Source organism: Microplitis demolitor, chromosome 1, assembly GCF_026212275.2.
Source record: "Microplitis demolitor isolate Queensland-Clemson2020A chromosome 1, iyMicDemo2.1a, whole genome shotgun sequence".
Classification (NCBI taxonomy): Eukaryota; Metazoa; Arthropoda; class Insecta; order Hymenoptera; family Braconidae; genus Microplitis; species Microplitis demolitor.
Genome location: NC_068545.1, coordinates 5669245 through 5689920, shown reverse-complemented (window position 1 = coordinate 5689920; position 20676 = coordinate 5669245). Strand labels below are relative to the sequence as shown.

At 33.3% G+C, this 20676-nt stretch overlaps 1 protein-coding gene across 8 annotated transcripts in view; it reads left to right on the top strand.

Annotated features, from left to right (window-relative positions):
* LOC103576792 (muscle-specific protein 300 kDa) overlaps positions 1-20676 on the top strand; it is a 79083-nt gene that overhangs the window by 36419 nt on the left and 21988 nt on the right. For 5 of the 8 annotated variants that reach the window (XM_053741212.1, XM_053741217.1, XM_053741211.1 and 2 more), the window contains 8 exons: positions 1695-2505; positions 2590-2748; positions 2835-3197; positions 3282-3392; positions 6013-15444; positions 16612-16722; positions 17732-18034; positions 18116-18250. In XM_053741212.1, coding sequence (XP_053597187.1) covers positions 1695-2505; positions 2590-2748; positions 2835-3197; positions 3282-3392; positions 6013-15444; positions 16612-16722; positions 17732-18034; positions 18116-18250 — 11425 coding nt within the window. Of the gene's footprint in view, positions 1-1694; positions 2506-2589; positions 2749-2834; positions 3198-3281; positions 3393-5478; positions 5722-6012; positions 15445-16611; positions 16723-17731; positions 18035-18115; positions 18251-20676 lie in introns of those variants that run through there. The other 3 variants (XM_008557201.2, XM_008557193.2, XM_008557185.2) reach the window with 1 other exon arrangement.

Genomic DNA, 20676 nt, shown 5'->3' with positions numbered 1-20676 from the left:
GACGTAATGAATATTAAAACATAAATGATAATAATAAATTTATGAATAGAGTCATGACCAAATCAGTACATGACGTAATTTTAGAATAAACAGCCTTTTTGCAAATAAAAAAGGCTCGTGACCGTGGCATTCATGAGTAAACTTTCATTCAAGTTTTTAAATCTTCAGTTATTACTGAGCCATCATAACTGACGTATCGTAGCGTTAATTACTACTACGTTATGATTATTATTTAAAGTTTTAATTTAATAAGCTAAGTTACCGCTTAAAATAAGCTGGTAGTGGAAAAAAAAATGATTTTTATAAAATAAATAGTTATATTATTTGTTGTAAGTTCAGTGTCTTGATAAATGTCTTGACACTGTAATTGTTATTTTAAATTTAAAGAAGTTGATTGACTATAAGTCTTTGGCACGATTCCGCGACCTTAGAGAACAAGATGAGAGCTTACGAGCAGCAAGTTTGAATTAGCTTCGCTGTAGATTCTTTAGCAGCCCCTGAATTATTATTAGTACGATGGTGCATTTTCGTACCGGCGTCGCGGCGTTTTGTGTCTTGCTATTTGTATTATAAATTCTATTTCGTATACACACATGCTAAGTACACGTATAAATAGGTGGTCGTTTAATGTTTGTGGGCATGCGTCGTTAGAGTATAGAGCTCGGGTAAAAAACTATAACTGTTCACTTATAAAACACCTCAAAACGTATTCGACCGTAATCGCTGTTGCTTTGACTTATAAAACGTGCCGCGCCGTTGCCTAATTATCAACTTATGTTTATTTAATAAATAAATATAACGTTGGTATTTAAATATTAAGTAAATTTCGATTGTAAATTTAAATATTATAAATAAAAGTGAATACTCGAGCATTTTATCTATTCAAGCTGATAAAATAGGTATTGATAAATGAATTATTTTTTATTGATAACTAATTATCGGTAATTAATTTTAGTGTTGATAATAAATTTTATTTAAAAGTATGACATAATCGGGCTGCGTATTGTGGGTTTTTAAAAAAGTATTTTTGGTAGTAGACGAGGCGCGTTCGGTCAGACATTAAAATAATTTCCCGCGTTTTTAGTGCGCAAGACATTATTACAAGTTTTTTTATTTTGTTTATTATTTATTGTCGTGTATGGTTTTAAATCACGCGGGATAATAATCCCATGGAGATCGTAAAACTTGGGAGTTCATGAGTAATTATAGATTCATAAAATCCGGCTGGTAAACATGAGGACGTGTGCCAGATCGCTCGGTTACTGTATTCGAGTCCTCGTTCTCCATTCGATTTTTATTCAACTATTTATTTATTTATTTATTTACTAGACAGTTAAATACTTTTTTTTTAAATAGATGACTCATATAAATTTTTTTTTATCATAGTTGCGACGTTTATTCGGTTTTATAAATTTAATACACGTGTATTTTATATTAAAAATATGAGAAAGTTTCTGTAAATAGATTCTGTTGATGATGTCACTAGACTCCACATGGATTTCTTTTAATTTTTTTTATTTCTGTCTTAAATTATCTATATGAAGTAACATGTGATGTAAAAATAGAACGTTAGAAAAAAATAGTTAAAAAAGTTAACGTCGGATTTTCAAAATATATTTGAGTAAATAAAATTTAGTCAGGATTTAAGTATTTATAAATAAAGTATTGTAGAAAAAAAATGTATAAAATTGCAGGCTTGTCAGCTCACTTGACATAAAATCTAAAAAAGCACGTCAAGATCTCGACTTATTGAAAGCAGACGAGCAAGAAATAAAACGTCTGCAAGATAAATTAGAACGTGTACACGAAGAAATTAAAATTTTCTACGTCTTTGGGGTTGACCAAGAGGCAATTGAAGATTCGTTAATAAAGCAACGGGAATTTTTACTGGAATTAATTGACGAAATAAAAAAATTTTCTGGCAACACTAAGGCGCGGTACCAAACGAGCCAGCAGTTGGTACCAAGTGACCTCGCACAGAAATTAGCGTCTTTGGAACTCAGTGCCGAGGGTGCCGTACAAGCAATGGAGGAAAAACAGCGAGAGCAGAAACGCGCGAGGACGATTCGCACTGACTACTTGGCCGACGTTGACGAGCTCCAGGCCTGGATACGTCAAGCCGAGCTTAAAGTCCAAGACAGATCTGTAGAGCCACTTAAATTACGTGAATTTTTACGACAGATTCAAACGGAGCTTACTCCGATGACAGACAAATGCGAGCGAATGACGAAAAACGGACGCACGATTATCGAAAATACCCGCGACGAGAACGAAAAAGAAATGATTGGTAAGACGATTGCCAATTTGACCGAACAATTGGGACAGGTCAAGTCCTGGCTCGAGGAAAAAAAGCAACAGGTGGGCGACTCTCTGGACGCTTGGCAACGGTTCCTTGTTCTTTACGAGTCTGTCAGAGCGTGGACTGAGGAAAAGAGGGTCTTTTTAAAGGAGCCTCTTAAACTCAGTACTCTGGTACAGACTCGTCAGAGGTTACATGATTACTCGGTACGTTTTTAAATATTTAAATAATAATTTAAAACCGTATGAGGGTTGTTAGAAAAAATACTTGAGATGTTTAATTATTTGCAGACGGCTGTTAAAAGTTGTAAGCAAGTTAACAAGAACTTGAGTGATATGGGCAAAGAACTAGAAGTTATTGGGCAATTTACTAGCGTAGGCGATTTACCGGAAAAACTCGCTCAGGCCGAAGAGGCCAAGGTTGAAGTTGAAGGTCAATTATTAGAAAGGGTGGGTTTTATTTAACTTAATTAATTGGTTGGATTTTAGTAGAGGGAATTAGAAATTTATTTATCATTTGTAAAAAAAAATTTCAGAACGCATTACTGCAAGAAGCGAGCGAAGAATGGGAACAGTGTGAGAAAAAATTCAAAGACGTTAAAACGTGGTTAGAAAAAGCAAAACAGAGTTTAGAGTCTGCGCAAAACAAAAAGAAACCACTGAGAGACCAACATGCGATTAGAGAAAAAATGCTCAGTGATATCGCGATACAGAAAACTAAAATATCATTTTCGGTTGAAAAACTTCAGGTACACTTTAAGACCGGAATTGGCGGCGACAATAAAATCGCCGAAACTGCCGATGATATGATAAATGAGCTAAACCTACTCAATGATACGGTAAAAGAACAAACTGCGTCTTTGGAATCTTGTCTCACGCAAATAGATCAGTACCAACAGGTTGGCTTACACTTAATTACTATTCGCGTATTTAAAGAAAATATATTAAAACAAAATTGTCAACTTGTTTTTTAATTATTGTAGGAAATACAACAAATAAGACACCAAATAATTCAAGTTGAACAGCAATTACGTTCGGCTTTAAGTCCGACTTATTTACCAAATGACCGTGAAAGAGCTATGCAAGAGCAACAGGTAGGTTTATATTTACATAAATATATACATATATACCACCACATATTTTATTATTAATTATAAATAAAATAAACACCGCACCGATAAATGCTAGTGCAGCGTTGCATTGATACCAATCCAAAACCACCACCGAGATGTAATTATTTTTTTTTTTTTTGTGTAAAATAAGGCACGTACTGACCAATTTTAAATAAAAAAGATTGTAATAAGTAATCACGTAGATAGAAGTGACTACCAAACTAACGTGAATGCATAATGTCGACCCGTTTTATTAATTTTGGAAACATTTTGGTGTCCATTGGGTAGAGTGACTGAGATTTTGAGATCATCATCAAAGTGTTTCCATGCTGATCACGTCATTACTAATTTTATTTAAATAATCCATCCATTCGTTAATTTATTTAATCATTTAATTATATATTACTAATCCATACTGAGTATTTTTATCACAGTACGCTTTGTCACAAGCTAATCACGCACGCATGTAGACAAATCAGTTATCAGTTATTGTGTTACGTTCACAAACCAATCACACCGCCAGTCATTATTTTAATAACATGCTTCCACTAATTTAATTTTTTTTTATAGGGGAGGGAGGGGCAAAATTTCTGGGGACTCAAGTACCTTAAATGTATTTTTTTTAATGATATTCAAAATGAATAGAAAAAAATTTCAGCTGCTGTTTAAAAAAAATTTTATTTTTTGCGGGCAAAATGGGGTACTCCCTAAAAAAGGTGAAACAAAAAATTCTGGAAATTAAATAAATGTGAGTTAATTAAATTTTCTTGTGAGTAATTACGCAAAGAAAAATAACATTTCACATAATTATTGCACTGTAAAAAATAAGCGGAGTAAACGGAAATTTAATTTAATATTGAAAATCCGGTTCGGAGTGGAATTCACTTCTAAAAGGAGTTTATTTTAGTATCAAAATTCCGAATTGGATTTTTAAAAAAATCTACATCATTCCGAAATCACTCAGCCAAGTAAATTCGGATCGAAATAAAATCCGTAATCACTCTGAATGAACTCTCAATTTTTTACAGTGTCGATGCAGGGGAAGAAAAAAATTTTTTAATAGTTTTTATCATAAAACAAAAGTCAATAACATTTTTCGACTGAGACTTTTGATTTTTGTTTAAAAAACAAACTTTTTTTATAAAATTTTGGGGGCATCATTTATGCCCCTACCCCATTTTGCCCTTTCTGCCTCTATATTAATTACTAATTTATTTCTTATTATTATTACCATTAATTTTTTTCCATAAATGTTTAATAAACTAACTGATAATATTTCCAAACATATAATAAAAAAAAACACACACACATGGTAATCGGTGGTTCATCGCTTACGAGGTATTGGTTGGTATCTTTATAAAATTTATTTCAAATTTTATTTAAATAAATCTATTTATAAGGTCTGTTTGTTTATTTATGTTATCTCACAGAGATTACTTGATTTTGCTTGTTTGTGTTAATGTTTTACTTTTATTTTTACTTACATATTTTTTACAACTAAAATAATTTTCGAATAAACAGCGGGAATAATTCGTCCTTTGAATTTACATTACTGTTTATTTTTATTTTATTTAATTACTTGATAATTAATTACAATGAGCCGTCAATTTTTTAAGTTATAAATAAAAATGTGTTTTTACGAGCTCACGATCATCGTCCTCGTCTTCCGGTAGGAAAACTGGATTTAATTTAATCATATATAATATATAAATGTACATAACAATACAAGCGTGGCATAATCAAGTTACCTCTGCGTATAACACTTGTGACAGAACGTCAAATTTATTTAAATAAATTCTACTGTCATAATTATATTCAACATTTTTAAATATTATTTTTATTATATTATTTTTTTTATCATGAACGAAATCACTCATACGTCATGTCATTTATTATGAATATTTTTTGTTTATTATTTTTTTTTTCGCTTCCTTGATTCCTTTCCAATTTTAAATCATTTTTCCTCATGATCTTTTTCTCTTTTTCTACCAACTTCTCTTCGTACAAATCCATCTCTCTCTCAATTTCTCAATCTCTCTACTCAACGCAATAAAAAAAAATCGCGTAGATCCATCGTGAAAAAATAAAATCACTTCAGAGTAAAATCCAAGCGCGCAGTGAGCGCTCAAAGCTGCTGATACAACGTGGAACACCAGACATAGAACCTTTAGATCCCTGATAGTTTAAATACTTAAATAATCTTGAGGATTTAAAATACTAATGATTATTCTTCCCGCTGATATTCCTTCGGCGTTTGAATAATTCTTTTTTTTTTAAATACAAATGAACCGCGCGATTTGAAAATTAAAAGTTTTTTATCATCGCGATAAATTGTATGAAATATAATTATTAATTATTAATAAATAAATTTTCCAATGAATTTTTTCTTATATTGTATTGTATGAGACCATTGGTCAGCGAATTAATAAAGTGCCTTTGATGAATAGTTATCGAATTATTGTTATTAAAAAAAATAATTACTTTCATGTCATCATAAAAAAACCCTCAATAATTTTAGTTTAACAATAAAATAGAAAAAAGAACCGTAATAAAATAAAATTGACGTAATAATGTTCTTTGGCTGTTGCGCTATCGCGTACAGGCCTTGCAGACACAAATGGAGACGTGGCGTCAACGAACGAGGCTGTTGGTGGACGAGATTCACAAAGTCGATCCTTACTACTCATTTCCTGGTGAACTGACTCCACGAGTAACGGGACTTGCTTCTTATGCAGACATTGCAGCTGGTCGATCTACTCCTAATTCAAGAGACACTAGTCCTTATCGCGTACAACAGGAATCTGGTTCAAGTCAGACTGCGCCGCAGCATCAGATTCATCGGCCACAAGTTATTCGTCCTCAGAGTGGACAAGTTTCTCAAATACCTCAACCACAAATACCTCAGATACCTCAAGTACCTCAAATAAATGAACCAGAGAAAGAAAAAATCGAGAGAGAAGGTAAAAAAGCATCTAAACGACGAGGACGATCACCAACACGCAGCAACAGGAAAAAGATTGTTGATGTTCCGGAGATTAAAGTCACTGGTAAAGAAGCTGCTGTTCAAGAACGCGTTTCTTTTGAAACTAAGGAACATATTTCAACTAGTCTTGCAGCGCATGATCCTCGCAGAAGATCACCAAGTCCTATTTGGATACCTGGGTCTACTTCTTACGCTGATATTCTGCGTAAAGCTCAAGGTCCTGGTTCTTATACCACTGAGTCACCGGAACATGATTATGGTATGATTATGCTGACGAAAGAACGTAGAGAAAGTATCGGATCAAGTGAAAAATCTGTTTCGGAAGAAATTCACCAGATAGAAAAATCAGCGATCAGAGATGTTGAGACTCCTGGTGATAAGTATCAAGTTATTAATCAAGACAGTCGAAATTTGAGTAAAGAAAGGTGGTCAGAAAATACATTGAACCAGAGCTCAATGATGGAGAATAAATTTGAAATGCCAGTAAATCAATCGGAAGTGTATGAATACAATGCACCGATGACGGATGTTGTTGACATTGGAACTGGAGTTAATTTTTTCAATACCGGACTTGATTATCCTGTTGGTTCTTATGTTTATCCAGCAGCAAGTCATCAACAGCAGTTGCAAGCTATCTATGACACTCATATGAGATACACTGCGCAATTTATCACTCAACAAGATTACCTAACAACTGAGAGTCAGGATTCCTATTTACAGATGTGCGGAATTCAGAATCAACAGTGCCCGCAAAGTGAAATGATTTATGATAATTCGGTAATTCTTGGTGATGCAATGCCGCGTCAAGTTTGTCAAAGCCAAGTGCAAGATCATGTGAGTGTTGTTGATAGTTCTGTTAGTTTGCCAGAAAATAATAAGACAATTGAAGTTAATGAGAGTGTGGAAGTTAAAGAGGGAGACAGCGAACCGAAGGAGAAGATGGGTGACGAAGATGTTGGAGAGGTGGAACAAGTTCAAACCGAAGTTAGAGCATCTTCTATTTCTTATGCTAAAATTTTGTCTCAAGGTTTGCCTGCACGTACAACTCCGTCACCACCGACAAATAAATTTATTGAGGAATCTAGTCAGCAAAGTTTACAGACTGCTCATGAAATTATTAAGCCAGATGCCAGAATTGTTAAAAAAGATGTTGATAGTGAGCCAGATGTCGATAGTGGTAAGAAAAATAAGGATGGTAGAAATTGGGGAACGATTAAGAAAAAAGATTCAAGGAGAAAAGGTCAGGAAGATAAAGTTAAGGTCGAAGGGGTTAAAGAAAATTCGAGGGATAAGAAACAGAAAAAACAATTTGAAGCGATGGGAAAAAGTGAAAAAATAGGGAAGAATATTCAGGAAAAAATTAGTGAGACAAGTAAAATTGTTGAGAGTATCGTTAGTGAGAAAAATGATGATAATGTAAAGGAAGTTGTTGATAAAATGCAGAAAGATGATAATTTAAATGGTAATATTGAAAAAGATAAAAAACGTAAACATAAAAAGAAGAAATCAGATAAATCTCGTGAGGATGAAATTGATAAGGCTCTTAAAGAGATTGCTGATATGGAGAAACAAAAAGTTAAAGATAAGGTGAAAGAGAAAGAACAGAAACCTAAAGAAAGTGAAAATAAAATTGAAGAAATTCAAAAGGTTGATAAAGTTAAGAAGATAAAAGGTAAAGGTGATAAAGATATTGGGGAAGAACAAGCGAAAGAAGTGAGCAAAGTTGGGGATGAAGTTAAATTTGAAGAGCCAAAGAAATCTAAGAGTAAGAAAAATAAAGAAGCTAAATCTGGTGAGAAAGTTGCTGGTGAAGAAATAAGGAAAGATAGTAAAGAAAAATTAGACATTAAGACTTTGGAAGAAGTCAAGGTAGAGACGATAAAAGTGGAGGAAGTGAAGAATGGAATTAAAGATGATAAAGTTTTTGAGGAAAAAAATGTTAAGGGTAGTAAAGAAAAGAAACAGAAGAAGAAGAAAGATGATAAACTAATTAAAGTTAAGGAGGAAGTGATGGTTGAATCGCGGGAAGAAATAAAAGATGAAGATATCAAAGATTTGTCTGCTAAAGTAGCTGATAAAGTAGAAAATAAAGGCTTAGAAGAAAAAATGGTTCAGCCGACAGTTGAAGTGAAGCAAAAGAAGAAGAAGGGTGACAAAGCGCAGCCGAAAATTGATAAGCCAGATTTGAAAGATAAGTCAGTGGCTGAAGAAATTAAGCAGGAAGAAATAAAAGTTGATAAAGTGGATACTAAAATTCCTGATGAAAAATCACAGGAAGCACCGAGTAAGCAAAAGAAGAAGAAAGGTGATAAATCACAGTCAAAAATTGAGAAATCAGATTTTAAGGAATCTGATAAGAAATTGGCTATAGAAACGAAGCAAGAAGAGTTGAAAGATGATAAAGAAAAAATAGATTCAAAGGAGTCTAAAGAGAAAATAACTCAGGAAGAAAACATGAAAAATAGTAGTAATAAAACAGAAATTGCTAAAGAAGAAGTAACGGTTTTAGAAGAAAAAGTGGTCCAATCGGCGATCGAAACGAAGCAGAATAAGAAAAAGGGTAATAAGTCACATCCTAAAATTGAAAAATATTCCAAGGAGTCTGATATAAAATCATTGCCTGTAGAAACGAAACAGAGCAAAGTAAAAGATGATAAAGAAGACATTAAAATTGAAAAACAAAAATCAACAGAATCTACGAGCAAACCAATACCTGTTGAAATAAAATTAGAAGAAAAAGTTAAGAATCAAAAAGCACAAGATAAACAAAAGTCAGTTGAATCTACAGACAAACCGATTCCAGTAGACAAAAAAGTAAAAGATGAAAAAGTAGAAGTAACCGTTGAAAAACAAAAGTCAGTGGAATCTTTGGACCAATCTCTGCCTGTAGAAACTAAACAAGACAAAGTGAAAAATGAAAAACAAAAGTCAGTAGAACCAGCAACTAAATCAATACCTGTAGAAATTAAACAAGACAAAGTTAAAGATGATAAATTACAAATTACAGTTGAGAAACAAAAGTCAGTAGAATCAACAGACAAACCAATTCCAGTAGAGAAAAAGCTAGATGATAAAACAGGACAAGTAAAAGTTGAAAAACAAAAATCAGTGGAAGCTGCAGGCAAACCAACGTCTGAAACAAAAGAAAAAGTAAAGGGTACTAAGGCACCATCTAAAATTGAAAAGTCAGATTCCAAGGATTCCGATGTAAAATCATTGCCTGTAGAAAGTACGCAAGGAAAAGTGAAAGATGATAAAGAAATTGATACACAAAAGTCAACGGAATCTACAGATAAACCAATGCCTGTGGAAATAAAACAAGAAGAAAAAATAAAGGATGATAAAGCACAGAGTAAAGTTGAAAAATTGGAAACAAAGTCTTCTGATGAAAAAATAGTTCCGGTAATACCTGAATCGAAACAAAAGAAGAAAAAAGGTGATAAGCAGAGTAAAGCTGATAAAGTGGAACCAAAAAGTCTTGAGGAGAAATCAGTGATAGTAATCCCTGCGAAAACAAAAGAGGAAGACAAGAAAGATAATGAACCACAAACTAAAACTGATAAAATCGATCCAAAAGGACTTGAAAACAAAATATTGACTGTAGAAACAATACAAGAGAAGACAAAGGATACTAAGCCAGAGAATAAGGCTGTTAAAGTGGAACCAAAAAGTCCTGAAGATAAATCAGTGAAATCACTGCCTGTAGAAACAAAACCAGAAATTAAAGACAGTAAACCACAAACACAAATCGCTAAATTAGAAACAAAAGTATCTGAAGAAAAAACAGAACCGTTGATTCAAGAGTCAAAGCCAAAGGATGTTAATCAACAAAGCAAAGTCGAAAAAATTGAAAAACCAGAAACAAAAGCTTCCGATGAAAAAACTCAAGTGACTGAATCATCTAAAAAGTCGAAACAAAAAAAGAAGACAAAGGATAGTCTTGAAACAGCAAATGCTACACCAAAATCTCCAGATTCTGAAAAAGTAATTCAATCACCAGTTAAAGAAAAAATGCACGAACCACTTGTTAAATCAGAATCAAAAGTTTCTGAGGAAACTAAACCAACTGAAAAAGTGAAGCAACCAGAAACAAATAAAGATGTCAAACAAAAACAAATTAATAAACCAGAGCCAAGTGTTTCTGTTCCGAAATCTGAGCCATCGCCTATAGAAATTAAAGAAAATGTTTCTATTAAACAGACATCAGAGTCACCTAAAGATATTAAGGAAAAACCTGAGCCAAGTGTTTCTGTTTCGAAATCTGAGCCATTGCCTAAAGAAAATATTCCTGTTAAACAGACATCAGAGTCACCTAAAACTATTAAGAGAAAACAAACTGAAAAACCAGAGTTAAATGTTTCTGTTTCAAAATCTGAGCCATCGCCTAAAGAAAGTAAAGAAAATGTTTCTATTAAACAGACATCAGAGTCACCTAAAACTATTAAGGAAAAACAAACTGAAAAACCAGAGTCAAATGTTTCTGTTTCAAAATCTGAATCATCGCCTAAAGAAACTAAAGAAAATGTTTCTGTTCAACAGACATCAGAGTCACCTAAAGATATTAAGGGAAAACCTGAGCCAAGTATTTCTGTTTCGAAATCTGAGCCATTGCCTAAAGAAAATATTCCTGTTAAACAGACATCAGAGTCACCTAAAACTATTAAGGAAAAACAAACTGAAAAACCAGAGTCAAATGTTTCTGTTTCAAAATCTGAATCATCGCCTAAAGAAAGTAAAGAAAATGTTTCTATTAAACAGACATCAGAGTCACCTAAAACTATTAAGGAAAAACAAACTGAAAAACCAGAGTCAAATGTTTCTGTTTCAAAATCTGAATCATCGCCTAAAGAAACTAAAGAAAATGTTTCTGTTCAACAGACATCAGAGTCACCTAAAGATATTAAGGGAAAACCTGAGCCAAGTATTTCTGTTTCGAAATCTGAGCCATTGCCTAAAGAAAATATTCCTGTTAAACAGACATCAGAGTCACCTAAAACTATTAAGGAAAAACAAACTGAAAAACCAGAGTCAAGTGTTTCTGTTTCAAAATCTGAACCATCGCCTAAAGAAACTAAAGAAAATGTTTCTGTTCAACAGGCACCAGAGTCACCTAAAAATATTAAAGAAAAACCTGAGCCAAGTGTTTCTGTTCCGAAACCCGAGCCATCCAAAGAAATAAAAGAAAACATTCCTGCTAAACAAACCCCAGCGTCACCTAAGAATATTAAAGAAGATTCTTCTGTTAAAAAAGTATCGGAATCATCACCAAAAGTCACAAGACCAAAAGAGACAAAATTAAAAAATAAATCAAAAAGTCAACCTCAAGAGCAAGTGGTAGTCGAGAAAATAGCTCCAACATACGTCGTCGAGTCTAAAGAAATAAAAAAATCTTCGACTGATGTCATATCAAGTGACCGTAAGACAAATCTTGACCCATTAAAAGAAACTAGGATACGTGGAACCGAAACAAAACACTCTAATGGCCATGCGGGATCTAAGACCCAGGAAGTGAAACGCGACACTCGGGTTAAATCTGAAGAATCTGTGTCAAAAACAGAGAGTATCATTTCTCAGATAGATGAATCCCAAAGTCAAAGTGCTTTGTCTGAAGATCTGGGGAAGGCTTTGATCATCGAAAAAACTATCACGACTGTCACGACCACTCGCACAGGAACTGAAGTTCTTCCGCCGACGGTTAAATCTGAAAAATCTGTTGAAATTTTAGAAAATGTTCCTCTGCCGATCAGTACCGGATCCAAAACACAAGAAATTATTTCTCTGTGTCCAGATATTGTGGAAGCCAATCTCACAACAACTTACGCCGTAACAAATAATCCGGTATCTGTTCCCAAAGTTGAAGTGAGCCAACCAGTAGCTCAATTAGATGATAAAGAAGATCTAAAACTTGACAATAAAGAAAAATCAATTGGTAGTGTTCTTTTGAATACTATTAACTTGAATGCTGGTGATGATGATGACGCTCCGCTATTTGGAAGTGTACAAAATAGAAAAAGTATTCGCTCAAAGGCAGACAGTACGTCATCTTACGAGTCGAGTCATCAGCATGATGTAATTAAACCTACTTCTGAAGAAACACAAAAAGTTGAACGTGAAATGAAAGAACAAAAGGTTGTACGTGATGAAAAATTGAAAACAGATGATAATGACCAATTAAAATGCATCGCAGATGATTTCAAGCATCCTTATTGGGCCAACTATGATTCTTATCGTGACGCCGAAAAGAATTTATATCAAAATTTCAAAGTCGTACGTGTTATGGAACCTCAGACGCTGAGCTCATCGATGCCGAAATCGAGTAGTTTGGAGAGGATTGCACAGGAAGCATTTATGGATCATGCAAGGACAGACGCAGCTAAAAAATCAAAACAGGCGAAAAATGTTAAAGGAATTAAAGTTGAAAATAAATCACAAGTTACGGAATTAAGTCGTTTGGAAATTCAATCAGCGGAAAATGAAGCCGTGAAAGTTGGAGAAGAGAAATCTCAGATTAAGAAAGAAAATGAAGGAAAAGCTGAAGAAATTAAGGATTCAAATAAAACTTTAGAAGCGAGTAATGTTATTACTGATGTAAAAAAGGAAACTGTAAAAGAAAAACCAAAGATTCATTTAGTCGCTGATGATTCATGGATGGATATTTTAGATGAACCAATGGTGATTGATGATGATTTTGATGATGAAATACCTGATAGCAAAATTGTTGAAAAATCTTCTGAAAAAATACAAGCATCGGTGGGAATTAGTAGCCAAGTAACTGAAGTAATAGAAAAATCTGTTGAGTTTTCTGAAAGTAAAGAAACTCAGCCATCAACACCAACATCTACTGAGATGTCTCGTAAAAAATCAAAGAAACAGAAGAAAAAAGACAATGCGCTGAAGCAGAAAGAAGGTGAAACTGAAAAAATATCTGGTAAAAAAGATGAAATTGTGGAAAAAGATAATCTGCATCCATTAGAAAAATCTTTTGGTGAAGTTGCCGCTAAGTCTTCAACTCCGTCGCCTGATAATGCTGAAGAAATAAACAAGCCTGAAGGTATAGTCAAATCTGAAGCAATCAAACAAAAATTAACTGGAAAATCAGCTGATGGGACTAAAGAAACTTCTCAGGAGAATAAAAAATCTGCTGATGTCACTGAGTCTGATTCTTGGGCTGCGATCGCTGCTAAGAATGTTGAGGTTCCCGAGAATGTGAAACCTGCTGCTGTAAAAAGTTCAGAAAAAATAGAACAGCCGAAATCTCAGGTACAAATAGTCGTTGAAGAAGTAATTGCTCCGGAACCCATTGAAAATTTGGTCCAAGTTGATGATCAAGGATTCATGGAGTATGTAAACCGAAAGGAATTACGTTCGAGACGATCTAGATCTAGGTCCAGGTCGAGAAGTCAGAGACGCGATGATACTGCTCAGGTAGTAGAAGGATCAGCTGATGTTGGTAGAAAACTTGCTGAAGGAACTCAAGAACGTATTTCTTTGATTGATACTACGGTGAGTGGTGGAGAATCAACTGAAATTGGTAAAGAAGAAAGTAAAAGAAAAGCTGAAGTTGTTGAAAGCGAGCAGACTTTTAAAGGAAAATCAAAGCAGAAGAAAAAGCAGAAGGAAAAAGAATTGAAGGCAGAGGTTGCTAAAGTTCAGGTTGATGGAGATAAAAAGACTGATGAAAAATCTGATGTACAGAAAGTTGAAGATAAAAAACCTGAGCCACAAGATAAAAAAGGAGATAAACAATCTAAGAAATCTAAAGATCAAGCGAAAAAAATGAAAGAAAAGCCTGAGGTTAAAAAATCCGAAGAGAAAAAAGCTGCAGTAAAAACTGAAGCTTCTGAAACTAAAAAACTTGAAGAGCCTGAAAAATGTAAAGATGAAAAACAGGCTGGTGAATCTGAAGAAAAAGTTAAAGCAGATGTGACTGAAGCTGAGAAACCTGAAAAGTTAGAGCCTATGGATCAACTGAAAAAACCAGAGGAAAAAGCACCGAAAGAACAGCCGAAGAAAGCTGAAGTTAAAAAACCTGACGCAAATAAAAAATCTGGAAAAAAAGAACCTAAAAAAGCTGAGGAGAAAAAAATTAAGGAATCAATAAAATCTGAAGAACAAAAACCTAAAACTGAAGTTAAAAAATCAGCAGACAAGAAACCTGAGCAACCCAAACAATCCGAAGAACAAGTTAAAAAATCTAAAGATAAACCTGAAGCTCAAGCTAAGAAATCTGAAGTTAAAAAATCTGAAGAAAAACCTAAAGATGTTAAGAAACCAGATGATAAAAAAGAATCAATTGCTGAAATCGTTACTCCGGAAGAAAAAATCGAAGATAACAAAAAAGTAGCTGAGGTTGCAGTATCTACGAAACCTAAAGATAAAAAGAAGAATAAAAAGACAGAAAAGATTCCAGCAGAAGTTCCGAAAAAATCAGATGAAAAAGTTAAAGAGCCTGAAATTCATAAGAAAGTAGAAGAGCTTCTGCCTCAACCACCCAAATCAGTGGTCGAAAAACCTGATCTGCCAGATCAAGCTCAAGATCAATCATTGGTATCAGAAGACAGCAAAGATTCCGGGTTTTTCGTAATAACCAGCGAATCTCAAGTTATATCCGAATCTTGTCATGAAAGTTCTCTTCCTCGAGACATGGTTGTAGTTCCACCAATGGAATCAGCTAATTTGTCATTAGCAGCGGAAACTGAAACTCGTCCACTATCTCGTTCACCATTACCCAAAACAAAAGCAACTTCAAACCTCCTTTCGAAAAACTCATCATCCACTTCTCTAGAACACTCGTCCATAGAAATATGTGAAACTCCCTCATCAAAAGTACAGTTTTACATCGAAGAAGACGATGACATAGTAGTAATCAGCCACGCAACAGACGAAGAGACTTGTCCGTCACAGCCTCAATCTGAGCCCCATCATGCAGCTCCATCTCCAGCAGAAATATATAAGTTTATCAGCTACGACAGTTTCTGGGTCGACAAACGAGCTTACCACGACGCAGAGCGCGATTTCTTCGCAGAAAGGTCTTCAAAGCTCAAACAAAAGGTCTCGACAATTAAAAATTATTATGACCCTCGCGATGACAATGATAAAAATGATAATGATAAAAACGGTAAAGGCCCTAAAGGTCCGTCCTTTGATGCACACAGCGGTTCATCAACACCCAAAACAGAACGTCTTATCGCGGATTTGCCCGGGGGAATATGTAGCTGGAATGATTACAGCACATACTTGTCTCTCGGACAAGATAATTCGCGAGTGGATCCGCGGGATCATGTACCTCAGACTCAAACGAGTGAGAAGTTACCGGTCACCCCAAATTACAACTCCTCAGTCTATTCAAAACTCATTTCTTTACCTTCTCTTGCTTCTTCTTCTTCTTCTTCAACTTCTATTCATTCAATCTCTGACCTATCATCCTCGCAAACCTCTCCTCCATCCATACAGCATTTAGGTACAGATAAAAGGGGTTCAAATAATCAGCTAAGCAGTACTAATGATCAGGATTTACCTGAAACGTCTATTGCTGTCAATAATGATCCAGTTAACGGGTACAAGGTGCGCGACACACTTACAGCGAGTGTTGCTTAGTCTTGTTGCATTTAATTTATTATTTATTCCAAGATCTTTGCTGCATTCATCATCTTGTACCATTTCATAAACTACTTTATTTTTTTTTTACTTACATAAAATATATATGTATATATATTTTATTTATCGTCCATTTAATGAAATCATCTGCTAATCCAAGTGTTTTTTTTTTGCTTTCTAAACTCGTGCATGAACTAACTCCATTTACATAATCGTCTTGTCATTACATCTTCGACTTATTCGCGTCCATATGTCATTTAAAAATAATTATGTATTCACAAAACTAATAAGCTAAAAATCGATCCGGAAGACGCAAAAGACACACTGGACGCTGATATGTCGTGAAGTTTTTTTAAAAATATCCGCTAATTATTAATTATCCTGACATTTATCTCCACAGGTTTACCATGCCATGATATTTACGTTTTTGTTTTTGTTTTTATTTTAAATGAACATAATAATATGTGACAGTTTTTGCCGAAGTAATCCATTAATATCCGTCGTCTGGACATGTAACGGAGCCCTTACTTGCCGCAGTGTGCACGCGAGTGATTTAATTAAATACTCATACATTGAAATTAGTTGTGTTCTAATACTAAATCGATTTTACGGGTTTTGCAGGAGAGCTTGGAAAGTAACTTAGAGAACTTGGAAGCGATTGTCAGTCGGCTTGAAGAGTCACTCAATGATTTACCGCGTGATAGTTTGGAGAACATGCTATCAGCACTTGCAGTAAGTTTAAGTCTTTACTTTGACTCTTGAATTCGCTCTGTTGCACTGTAAAAAATTAGTTGTAATTTCAGAGTGATCTGGATTTTATTTGAATTTGCATTCAATCCGATTCGGAGTTTTAATGTCAAAATAAACTTCTTTTAGTAGAGAATTTTAATTCGGGATTTTCACTGTTAAATTAAACTCTACTCTGGAAGTAACCAACCCGGAAGGGATTAAATAAATGGACACCCGAGTCAAAATTTGAAACCTTGCTAGAACCTTGAAATTCTAGGATCGAGAAAGAAAAGGACTTACCAAGTACTTAATTTGTATGGAAAAACAACTCCTATATAAATCCTACAAATGTCAGTTACGGGAGAAAATGACATGTTCAGTTGTTAAATAGGCGCTAAAATTTAAAATTATTGATACTTATCAGAGCCTAAACATACTATAAAAGCTCATTTAGGCCTATGAATTCTACATTATTTATTAGGACCTAGTAGACCTACAGTTTTAGCATATTTATTTACCAATTTATACTTATTTATTTTTACCATAATTTATCTTACTAAATGAGAATGAATAGTTTTTGTAGGTTCTAAAGAGATGTTAAATTTTGATTTTTTTAAATCCATAGGAATTAATAAGAGTATAAAGTATGAAAAATACTTATTTAGGTCCGCTTAAAAATGTCAAGTACTAAAATAGGTATATTCAAGTATATTGAGTATTTGAAGCGAAGCTAAATTTCGACTCGGGCAGTCATCCGTTCCGTATTTACTCCACTAATTTTTTACAGTATGCATATAATAAACGCAGATAATAGACGGGTTTGTTATTTTTTTGACAACTGACATGGCAGTTCAATTTTAAATTTTGAATCTACAAACCCGTATAGAGATAAAATATTTCTGAGAATAATAAAAACATACACGCATTTAAAGGTCAATCGTCTACATCAAATGTCTCAACATTTAACTCATTATTTTTTCCTATATAATGAATTTAATTATTTAAAATTCAGGTAATACTTGGAGATTTACGTCAACACGATCAACGAAGTAATGACATACAAAAACAACTTGAAAAAATAGAAGCTGTCGAGGGAGAAAAACTTGTTACACCTTTGGAAAAAATTCGCGGACGAATAGCAGCGCTCACTGATCAAGTAGAGCAAGGAATCGCGGCCCTGGGTAAAGCTCGTGAAGTAAAACATCAAAAAGAACACCAAGTGTTGCTTTACAAAAATTTCCTTGAAGAAACGGACACGTGGCTGAGAAATCTGGTCTTGATGATCAGTCAGCAGCAATCAGTTGATTCTTACAAAGTAAAAAAAATTTTAATGACTCATTTCTTTTTTTTTCTGAGTACTTGGTCTAGATAAATTGATGACTAATTTATATTTTAGACACTTTTGGATGAACTGGAAGCCCGGAACCAACGAATGAATGAACTGGAGACACTGACAGAAGTTAGTGAACTGGCCCGGTCACTCAAGGCAGCCTTGCTGGAGACTCATGCGCGTCTGAAGCAGAAGCAGCAGGTATACGAGACTCACAAGAGTACTGGGGCTTTTGGTCTGTTCGCCATTCATCGTGCCACGGTGACGGGACACGCTTAGTCACTTAGTCGTCACTTACTCAAGAATAATTAAATAATTAATAAACTTAAATTATAATTTATTGATTAATTACTTAATTAATTTGGGACATGTATCTTGCTAAAGCAAGTGGGCTTTTGTATACTCTTTTACGCTGATACACTTATTCTTCACGCTCTTTCTACCTGCTGTAATTGCTATCTCTCTTATTTTTAGTCACTCACGGGCTTTTTGTAAGTTCAGTGAGCCACGTACTAGTCAACTATTCTTAGTCGTAGTTTTAGTTAACCCTTATCAGCACCCTCGAGTTGATGTAACTTATTTACGGTAAAAAAAAAATGATTAATGAAAATATTTGTAATATTAATTTTAACGTTTTAACTTTAGTCGATTTATAAACTTTGATATATTTAAATTTTTTAATCAAAAGCATAGAAGAGTCTTTTGGACTCACTATAAACATTAAATAATATTTTTGTCTTCTAAATAACGAATTCGGTGAATTAAATTGCTGGCAAAATGGGCCGCTGCGAAATAATTTTTTTATCACGAGTACGGGAAATTTTTTACTTCTTTATATTTAAGAAAATTTAAATTGCTATTTTAAAAAAATATTTTCGTTTTCGGATAATATGGAGTAGTTTAAAAAAAATTTTTTTTGTTCATTTTTTTAACATAATTTTGAAAAAATTTAATAAATAAAATAATTATCATTAGAATTTAAATAATAAATATATTATTTACAAATCAATTTATGAGTAAAAGCTTTGAAAAAATAAATCTGATCATTTTATTCGAAAAAAAAAAAATTGCTTTGAAAGTGTACGCGATTCCCGGCCAAAATAAAATTTCAACTCCCAACGGATTGTGAATATTTTAAAAAGACAGAAATGTTCTTGTTCTTAATAAGTTAATAATTAATAATCAATAATAAAATACTTGTATTGACTTTAATAGTATATTGTGTGACAAGGGATGAAACGAAACGATTTCAAACCAAGATGAAGTTGGCTGATGTTTCGGTGAAATTTCATCCTGAGATACACACAATATTTTTCATGATTACTTGCATTGAAACTTGAAGTTTCAGTAGCAGCCAATTAGAAACAAGTTAATTTAAGATCAATAGTATCATCAACTATTAACGTAAGCGTGAATTGTCATTTTTAATTTATAATTACGCAGAAACTATAAATACTATTTATTATTGACACTAATTTTTATAAAATTTAATCACAGTCAGAATTATCATTTACGTAAATAAAATTAATGGCCTAAAATTACTATTAAACAGAAGACAATTATCAAAATTTAAATTACGAATGTTTTCAGTCAACAAACAGAAACATTATTCACCATACTTGTACCGAAAGTTTGAATTCCCGCCTTATTTAAAGGGAAGAAATTTGTTATTTTTTTTTATAAGAAAACAAATGATAAAAATAGCTCAAGCTTGGCTTTTTCCACGAACCCATGGAGAAAGGTAGGACGTTCCAATCCACCATAGACAATTCCACACATGGGTTGGAATGTCCTACTTTCCTTCCTCGGTGTATAATTTACTATTGTTTCTTCCCAAAGAACAAAACAAGTTTATTTCTGTCCGCTGACTGAAAGCATTCACTATTTACTTGTTTGCTACTATTAATTCGCGGCATTCGACTGAAATTAACTTCTTTCGTCTGGCTGTAGCGACACCGAAACTTCAAGTTTCGTTGCTGATATCATAAAAATATAATTAATCCCCTAGACTCTTCTATGTTCGTCATAAAAATCCAGGTGTTGACTAGGGTTAAATTGGGATATCGCGCATGGATGCGGGACTTGCTTTCACGTTGACTTCTCTTTATAATTTTGCTAATGAATAATTAATGTACATTAATTTATTATCACTTTAATTATTTTTATTTTTGTTCGTAGTATAGCGCTATAAATTGTTTCGTATCTTTACTTGTACTTTGTTTATATTAATACTGTTTGTTTAACTTGTTGGGCACTTTAATAAAATAAAGTACAATTGTTTACTGTTTACTGTTTAATTATAAGGTGATGGTTGTAATACTTTGCATGTATATTACATATATAGAATGTCTATTATTAATTATTACATACTGTAACCTTTTTTTTCATAAATTAAAATATTATCATCACTCTCCCCTTATTTTTATTTACTGTTGTTTGTACAATAAAATTATTGGTTTAATATTTGAATAATTTTATTACATTTTTTCATCTTAACATCAATCATTTGTTTTTATTATTATTTCATATTAATTACAAAAAAAAATTTTTTAAATGTAATTAATTAAGTAAATGTCATCATGGTCATTTATAATGCCGTCAATGGACTAGAAAATAAAAAGAAGGAA